This window comes from Merops nubicus, unplaced genomic scaffold (assembly GCF_000691845.1).
Source record: "Merops nubicus isolate BGI_N331 unplaced genomic scaffold, ASM69184v1 scaffold6038, whole genome shotgun sequence".
Taxonomy (NCBI): Eukaryota; Metazoa; Chordata; class Aves; order Coraciiformes; family Meropidae; genus Merops; species Merops nubicus.
This window is the reverse complement of record NW_008625049.1, coordinates 121,973-131,349: the sequence shown is the minus strand read 5'-3', so window position 1 is coordinate 131,349 and position 9,377 is coordinate 121,973. Positions and strand designations below refer to the sequence as shown.

The following is a 9,377-nucleotide window of genomic DNA, read 5'->3' as shown; positions in this document are numbered from 1 at the left end:
ACTCTTTCCAGAATTTACACTAGGGGTTATTTATGAGAGGAAGGAACGAACAAAACATGGCTTTGATTAAGCATCTCTAGGCAGGCATTATAAAGTGAGATGTTAAAATTTCACATATGTCCCTGTTTGGCACATTTTGCCATGGAGGAGGTTTGTATTTTGCACTGCAGATTTATTTGATGAAAAGCAGCCTTGGGGAGCAGGGACTGTGTCTTCGCTCTGCATGGGGGTGTCCATAGGGCCCAAAGCATATTGCTTATTTACTCTTCTCTAATGAACTGTTTCTTTGCTGCACCATGGTAGATAGCTAAGAGGAGGGTTTGAAGATCCACTGCCCTTTGGTTAGGTCAGTTATTTGGGGACTGAATTCAGACCATCTCATGCCAAAGGAGCCTAGGGCTCCAGCTTTGCAGGGTGTTATTGGAGCTCCCCAGCTGGTGTGTGGAAGGAGATTTTTGGTCCCTGTATGTTCAGACCCTCTGTTTTGCCAGTGCACCAACACCTGACCATGTTCCCCAGCCAAACTCCAGGCTTCTCTGTAGGTTTAGCGCAACGTTTTCAGGTAGCTAAACAGAGTATGTTGTGGGTTGTCCTGCTAGTGGTAGTTGCATCCACTCTGCCTGTAATAAAAACAAAACATCTGAAGTGCCTGTAAAGTAAGATCTTTTGATCTTTGGCAGAACAGTGTTATGTTTCCTGCTATCTAAAAATAATTTCTTTACAAACTGCTGTAAATGAAAGGGCTTGTTTAACCTTCTCTCCTCACTCATGCTGATTTAGTTCAGGAAGTTTACACGAGTCAGTTTGTGGGCTGTTTTGAATCCCATTCTTCAGTCCTTGCTCAGGAAAGCATGTTAAAATTCTGTCAGGTATTCTCATTGTTCGCATAAAACGAATTTTTCCTTAAGTAGGAACTGGGTTAAAAAGTATTTCCCGACTCATCTCGGTGTTTAAAATGTGTCGAACTGAAAGCTGTAAAAAGTCCCCAAATGAATTGATGCAGCTTCTTGATGAATTAGTATGAAGGTAAAATCATTCTGTCGATGAAGAATGATTGAGTGTTTCAGCTGAAATGTAATTGTAAATGAAGAATGAGGCTAGAAGTTTCTGTGGTGGTGTCACAGACAGCTTTGTTAGAATGAAATACAGACATTTTATAACAATGTAGTATTGTCTGCTGATTGCTGCGCTCTCTGATTTGGACTCGGTGTCGTGGTTAAAAGGGAGAATCTCTCCATTCCTGGTAAGGCTCCTTGGCTTCAGGTCAGAGGGGGGTTTGGCCCCGTACAGCTCAGAAAGGGCACACAGTCTGGCTGTTCCACACCAGAAACTGCTGCTGCTCTGCCTCTAATGCTTCTCCCCCTCCATCCCAGTGGAGACAAACATGGTGATGAGGACAGGGTGTGTCTAAAGGTGTAAAGCAAGTGAAAATGTTAGTGTTGGCTGGTAGCATTTTGTATGTGACCAGTTTTTAGTATGTGCTTGTTCTGTGCTTTCTACACTTTCTAGTTTCTAATTTGGTGTATTGCTCTCACAGCTGTACACACACCAAGGTGCACACGCAAACGCTGGACTAAATACATTGATTCCATGCAGGTAGACATAGAATACGAGGGAACTCATATGGGTGAAATTTAATTGTGTCTGCATATGTTTACATTGCTGCTGTTAATATTTTGGGCCTGATCCAACTGTTCTAACTTAGGCAAATTCTCATTGACTTCAGTCCAAGAAAGAATTATGGCACTCGCTGCACCTTGGGATGTTTATATGGAGAGGGAAGAGAGAAGAAAGAGAGCACTAAATTTTTTTTTTTAAATGCTTGGTTTGTAAAATTCCATTTTATTTTAAATTTGAACTTAGATAAGAAAGAGGTGGCATGTTTACCAGCCCACAGAGTTTTCCATTGTATTAATAATTTGCACTGCATTTACATCAAAAAAAAAGTTATACGGCTAGCAAAAAACTCGGGAAGGTGCCCGATTACTTATTGTTTTGCTGTTAAATTCCAAAGGAGGCAAGAGTAACAAATGTTCAAAGCAATCTCTAAGGATATTTTTTACAGCATTTTGGATACACAACTGATTGTGCGCAGCTTTGTAAATAATACTTGATGACTACACCAGATAGCACAATAAGATTCACTATCACTTAGAAGGAACAGCATGTTGCATCACTTGGCATGTGAGGTCAGGTACCTGCATATAACTGCACTGGGAATATGGTGATATTAGTGTTGCATTAAATCAGTGGATGAAAAAGCCCCCATAGACCCAAGAAGAGTTTGAGCTTTGTCTTCATTTGATCCCCTGGTTAAGTCTCTGTAAAACATTGCATGTAAAGGCAGCTGTGTGTAGGACCTTTCTGGCAAGGTATGAAGGTTCAGCCAGTTTTTTTTGTCCTGTGTGGCAAATCTTATGGTTGTACATTGGCTACTCTCTTACTGGCAGGAATAGAAGATATCTTACCAAACCTGCGTGTTTGCTGCCTTAGGGTGGAATTGCTCTTACGCTCCATTGCATGGATTCCAAATACTTCTGCTTTATATTGGTGAAATTAGTTGCAACCTGTATTTTTGTCACTCTAACAATACTTAGTTTTAATGTAGGGAGTTTTTGGCCTCAGTAGAAGCTTTTCCAAGGGTTGAGACTTTGGGATAACATATGAAACTTATTGAGGCAAACATCTGTACTGAACATTTGCTTGAACAGTGCCTCATAAGAGGTTAAAACTGTGTTTCTGGCCCTTCCTGTGTAAAAATTATGGTTTACTTCACATTATGTTCCATAGCAGTACGTAATAAGTACTATCCTAACATAGACATTTTAACTGATAGAAAAGTAGGCTAAATCATAGATCATCCACCTAACCCTGCAGGCTATCAAAAGACACCATGAAATGGAACCTTTTAAGAAAATAGCACTGCTTTGATATCTTCTTCCCCCAGTAACAAAGGAAACAACACAAGGTAGAAGCCCTGCAAGCTAAAGAGAATGTTCTTCAACCCCTAGCTCCTGTCACTTTCCATTTTTTAACCACAGACTGACACGTTTCAGCTCGAATTTCCTGACTTTCAGCGGTTTATGTAACCATTTTCTTTAAAGAGTAAGTTTAAAGGATTTTAAAACAGTTACTTGGTTAACCTTTTCAGGAGTGTGAGTTGTCTGTCACTAAGCTTAATTTTCACCGTTTAAAAAGTGAAACATGGAATTTTTTCTGCAGCTGGTTGTAAGATAAAATGTGTAGGCGAGGCAGTGTGGTCTCCTGCAGCAGCAGACTTTCTCTGCTTTTCCTCCATGGCTGTTTTTTGGGGTAAGCTGATCTCAAAGTCTCATACTCTTCTTTGTTTAATCAAGAAAGAGGGGGAAGCACACCGTGCTCAAGTCCTGGGAAGTTAAAGTACAGGAGCTGTGGTTGACATAGCTGAAGGAGCAAAAGGAGGTTTGAAGTTACAGGTCAGTCATTGCATGATTTCCTCCCAGGGCAGCAGAATTCAGCTTGCAAGCAGATCAGGAGTTACAGCTGCCCTGAGCAGGCAATGGTGTCTCAAAAGAAAATTAACAGCTCAACTATCAGCAGTTTGCAGCAATGTGTTCTGATCTATGAATAAAAAAAAATACTTAAGAACAAAACTAGAAAGGGACTGAATATCCTAATGTGAGTTGCAGGTGCTTAGTCCATTTCCATATCTCTCCCATTAATCTTACTTGGAGAGCTCATAGTTCTCAAACAGAAGTTTTGTCTGTGTAAGGGGTTCAGGGTTAAACTCTTAAAAGCACCAACAAATAGCTCTTTCTATCTCTGGTAGCAAGCTTATAATACAAGCTGAAAAGTTGCACTGTCTTACTTTCTCACATTTAGCAAGCTGTATTTCTGAGCAACTGGGAAGCCCCAGAGTTTAGGAGAAGGCTGTCCCATGCTCCAGAGGAGAACTAGTAACATGAGCAGAAGTAGTGCTCTGCCTTAGCAAATGAAGTAGAATTCATTATGGTCACTTGAGTGACCATAGTTGGTCTTGCTGTCTGGTCTTGATAAGTAAAAGGGCTTCTCTTGGTTCTGCATCCTGACAGAATAGAAAGCCATACTATTCTACACGATATGCATTGTATTCTGCTGGGAAATTACTTTGTTCAGGGCACGGATTGTTTTACTGTTTCAGAAGGAGTACTGCATTTCTGTGGCAAGCCTCTTTTTCAGCAGTATATTCTGCAAATTACCCATATCGTGTTGTCTAAGGCAAAATTGGCAAAAACTCCAGTTTTGTGCAGTAGATAAACACTAAAAGATGCCTTCTAATAGTCTGAGCCTTCTAAATATTTTAAGCATTTTGGCTTTTTTTTGATTTTACATGCCAGTTCAACTTGGCTAAAGTAATGAATATGTATGTAACACTAATTACTTTGCTGGAGTTGCTGAAGATACCTGCCAGCACAGTAGAGAATTAAAATTTGTCTTCTAACACAGTTCTTTGCCCAGACGTTTTTACTACTACACTTCCATCAGTTTGGGAGCTGGACTGCAGCAGTGTTTGGTTTTGGCATCCACTCTTAACACGCAAGGTGTTGTAATGCAGGAGCTTTCTTAAGCAGACAGCACAACAAAAGGTGGTCCAGGCTCCAAGTGCAGAAGCACTAATTCTGTTAGAAGACTACCTTTCCACAGTCTTCTCTTTCCTTACTCTGGTCTGTTTTCTCTAGATGGTCCAAGTTTTTGTTTAAAGTGCTTTAACTGGATATCCCAGTTATAGCTTTGACAGCTTGTTTACAGTTTGCATCTGCCTGAGGGCAGTTGAAGGCACATTACAGGATAAGTGAGGTAGTTCTGCTGCCGGGAGAAGGATGTGCTGGTAGGATTACTGAGGTTAAAAAAAAAAAAAAAGAGCCAAGGAGAATGGCATAGCTGGAACTGTACCTTGGGTCTGTAATTTTATCCTATGGGAACTCGTAGTATACCTTCTCCCTCCCACTCCCTGTTTTAACTTAAAGAGAGAAAATTACTGTGTGTGAAAGAGAAAAATACAGCTGGAAATGCTGGCAGAAAAGGCTTAAATTCTTTTAATTGACAGCAAGAGTAAGAATAGTCTCCCGCTTTTTGAGGCGATAACAGATACATGTTGAAAGAACTGTACCGTGGAAATTCCTTTCCCCACTTGCCACCTTTGATTTAGGTGCCAAAACGAACACCTCTCTCTTAGATGACTGAATTTAAGTAGGATGAATCCATTGAATCAATGAAAACATGCCCATCAGTTTTGGTGGGTTTTTGGGTCTGGCCTTTTGGCTTCTAGTTGCATAGCTTTTGTGTTTCTGCCTGTTGATTTGCAGAGTTGGACCTTTAAATGTGATAGAGGAGATGCAGTGAGCATTCTGCAAAACGAGTGGTCTGACTTGGGTTTCTGTCCTGTTTCCTGCATGCCTCCAGCTTTTTGCCCAGGTTTCTTCTCTTTTGACAGGTTTGCCAAGCGCTGCTTTCTGCGGGACACTACCGCAGTCCTGCAGCAGACCCCTGCCCGTACTTGCTGTGATGCTGGTGCGCAGGGAGGCACTGTGCTTTCCCCTTTTTACTACGGGATCCTGTTGCTGTGTTTGCCCAGATCTGGCAAGGAGCTCTGGCTGGGCTGTGGGACCCAGCACTCCCTGCCAAGGAGGGAAGTAAAACTTCTCGTGTCAGGATGACTTTCACACGTGCCTCCGGCGCCGTGCTGCAGGACTGACAAGGCAAGGGCATTGTGCTTTGTTTTGTGTTGCCTGCTGGGTGCCAAGCCTTCAGACAGAAAATGTTTATGAAAAATGCCCACTTTAAATGTTATCTAAGTTCCTCAGGATAGAATTGAAAGTTGTCTTAGTAAACATACTAGTTAGGGTCAAATTCTGGTTTCTTTACCGGGGCAAAGATCTCACCACCATTAGCGAGTCTCTTCTTATGAACTACTTGTAAGAGGGGAAAAAAAATTGCATGATGTTTTTCTGGGGAGATAATACAAGGGTCAAAACTCTCTGGGGAGTTGCTCCTGCGCTGTCTCTATGGCAAAACCTGAGTGAGTTGTTTCAAGCAGGCTCAAGCAAGGGATCTACCTGATCCTCCTGTCTCTCCTTGTGCCTGCTGCCCAATGCCTTCCTGGGGTGCCAGGGTGGCTGAGCCCGGAGAGAGTGCAGAGGGTTACTGCCTGCCTGAGCGGCTTCTGACATCAGGTTAAATGAAGACCAGGCTTTCAGTGGAATGAGTGACATGTAGCAGCCTGCTGAGATGTTGGAGATATCAGGATACAGATTTTTTTTTTTTTTCCTAAGCACATGGCTGTTAATATAAAGAGCTCAGTGTAGACACTAACCATTACACCTAATTTATGAAATCAGGACACTCCTTGCCTGACATTACTTCTGTTTTTTAAAAGTTGACATACTGTGACAGATGGACTTTTGCTCAAATGTTTTCAGTTATTTAAGGAACTACTGATCTCTCATTTCTAGACCAGTGCACTGAAGCTTTGGGGGATCACTGGGAAATACCAGTTGGACACACGTTTTTGTCCTTTGAAATGATGGGTATTCTGGAACTACTCAACTGCTTTAAATCCGTACAGACCAAGTCTGACTTCTGAGTAAAAGTGATGGCATTGTACCAGGTATTGATTTGGTCCCTGGTTCAAATTCCTCTAAAACAACAGGGTAAAATATTCACAGGTGCTTGAGTCCCACTGAGGATCAATAGGAGGCTGTAGGTTCCCAGCTGATGTAGGTGCCTTTGTAAAAAAAAAAAAAAGCTGTTTAACCAAAACATAAAAGAAGCTGTGGCATATCACGTGCATGTCTGTGGCATGCAGAAAATATGTCACACCTGCTTTTTGGCTGTGGCATGTGCCTTAAGCTGAGCCACAGCACAAGGTACACAGCCAGCCCAGGTTGAACCACTGTAGAAAATAGATGTATGTTTGTTCACAGATGCGGCTTTCCTACAACAAGCTGCAGAACCTTAATGATTGGAGGCCTGACCTGGTTCTCCTGCACATGGGAAACTCCCACTGAAGCTCTGCAGGAGTTTTATCTGCAGTAAGGCATCAGGAGCAGAGATATTTTGAATTTCTCTACAGAGAATAGAAAGCTGTGTCTAGGGAAGCCCAGCAGAAGTTGACAGGACTAGCATGCTTGCCCTTATCTTGGCCATGCTGTTTATTTATTCATTGGTTTTGTTCCTTTTAGACTGTAAGCACTCCAAAGTAGGGAACCTCGGTCTCTGTGTTTGTACCTGTCCAGGTACAAGGGCATTCTCTAAACATTGAGGCCAGAGAATAATTCAAGGATCCTGTAGTTGGCACCTAGAAGGAGCAGCATGAATAGCCATGTGCACACCGGGACAGTTCTGCTCTTAGCACATGGTTTGCAGCCCAGTAATTATGCTTCACCCAGTGTCCTCGATGTTGGGAAGGCTTTGGCCATCTTGTTGAGTAATGTAGGTCTTGAACTGCCACAATGATCCTTATTGGAAGCAGAGGGAAATAGAGAAGGGTTTCTCCTGACTTGGTGGTGGTGGATCTTGGGCATAGGCCTTCTCAACATTCAGCACTACTGGAAAGCTCTCACTGGCAGGCAGCTTTCTATTAAGCACAGTTGTTTGCATTTTTGGAATGCTGGGTATCTGTACAAGAAGCTGTGTATAATAATAGAGTTTTTGTTCTGGGCTTAAGGACTATCTCAACGTGGAAAAGCAAATGCAATGACTAAGTGAAAGAGTTCAATAGAAAAAAAATTTAAAAGTGTGTGTGTATACTGGTAAATTCCAGGCACTTTGAAATTTCATTACTGTTTATAGCTCAAGGCAATGAGAAACATCTCACATGTGTAGTGAGTAAATAAATGCAGTGCGCACAGCCCTCTGCAGATATGTTTATCTCACTTTAACATTATACTAAATGTTGTCTGTAACCTCCATAAATACCACAAGAAGTGAAATGGCGTACATGATAATTAAAATGCTGTTTCTGGTGAGAGTCACCCCCACACACACCTCTCTTGCCAGAGGAGTTCTGTTCATGGGCACGTGCTGATGGCTGCACGCAGGTGAAAGCAGCTTCCAGCGCGGGACTTTTTGTGAGCTGTGGTCAGGCTGTCCACATTGTCACGTTTGTTCAGGGAGCTCAGGGCAGAGCAGCTGTAGACTGTGAGGATTTGCAGGAATTTGTGTGAGGACATAACACTGAACATTTAACTGTGGGCTTTAGCCTGTGTGTGCCCTGTTGACTGTAAAGTCCACCTGCAAGAAAATTCTCTTTTTAGACCTTTCACAGAAAGGAAGGATTAAAGGCAAGGTCATAGATAAGGCCTTGTAGAGAACATGTTGTTTGAAAGAAAACTTTTCAGTGGTGCCCTATGACAGGACAAGAGCCAATAGGCACAAACTGGAACACCAAAAGGTCCACCTAAACATGAGGAAACACTTCTTTACCGTGAGGGTGATGGAGCACTGGAACAGTCTGCCCAGAGAGGTTGTGGAGTCTCCTTCTCGGGAGACTTTGAAAACTGACCTGGATGCCATCCTGTGCAACCTGCTCTAGGTGAACCTGGTTTGGCAAGGGGCTGGACTAGAAGATTTCCAGAGGTCCCTTCCAACCCCTACCATTCAGTGATTCTGTGAATAGTGGGGAGCTCTGGATCCTGCCTCCTGTATGGTGTCCCTCTGCAGATCATCTGGTCTGCCCAGCCCTCTGGTTGCTAACTAGGAAGTGGGGAATGATTTTTTTTTTTCCCTGTTTTGTTGAGATTTCAGTTTCTCTGGAGGTGGGACAGCACCATGCTGCACATTCAGGCAACACTTCATCATGAGTGGGCCTGGTTTTGCCTGGAACTACAGATTAATCACATGAGCTTCACCTCAAATCTCTCTACCTGCTTCTAATTTAGCATCTGAATAATTCCTGGGAGTCAACGTCCTGTGGGAAGATTGAGGATCAGATGGCCCTGACGGATCAGGCACGCAAATACATGGCCACCTTCCCCACCCGGACGCTGGTGATGTGAAAGGGTCGACGGACAGAGAAGCATTATGGTTTTGAGAACACTTCACCTCCACTGGGAAATTCCTGTTCCTCTGCATGAGAACTTTTCATGAATGGGAGAAGAGCCTATCTTTGTTGTGGTACAACAGTTGGGAGCAGCACAAAGTGCATTTAGTCACTCAGCATATATATTCTTGTTGGATTTCACCCAACTTAAGAGGATTTTTTTTTTTTAATGATACTCACCTAAATTATTAGGTATTAACTTTGAATCAGTAACTAATGATCTTATGTGAAGACTTATAATAAAGATAATTTTTCTTGTACTTTTTGAGATCAAACAGACCTAATACACCAGTATTGTTATTTCAGTGATGTGCTAGCC

At 42.5% G+C, this 9,377-nt stretch overlaps 1 protein-coding gene across 1 annotated transcript in view; it reads left to right on the top strand.

Moving 5' to 3' along the window:
- MYB (v-myb avian myeloblastosis viral oncogene homolog) overlaps nucleotides 1-9,131 on the top strand; it is a 25,102-nt gene extending 15,971 nt beyond the window's left edge. The window contains exon 15 of the mRNA XM_008945538.1: nucleotides 8,898-9,131. Coding sequence (XP_008943786.1) covers nucleotides 8,898-9,014 — 117 coding nt within the window. The 3' untranslated portion in view covers nucleotides 9,015-9,131. The remainder of the gene's footprint in view (nucleotides 1-8,897) is intronic.
- The last annotated feature ends 246 nt before the right edge of the window (nucleotides 9,132-9,377 follow it).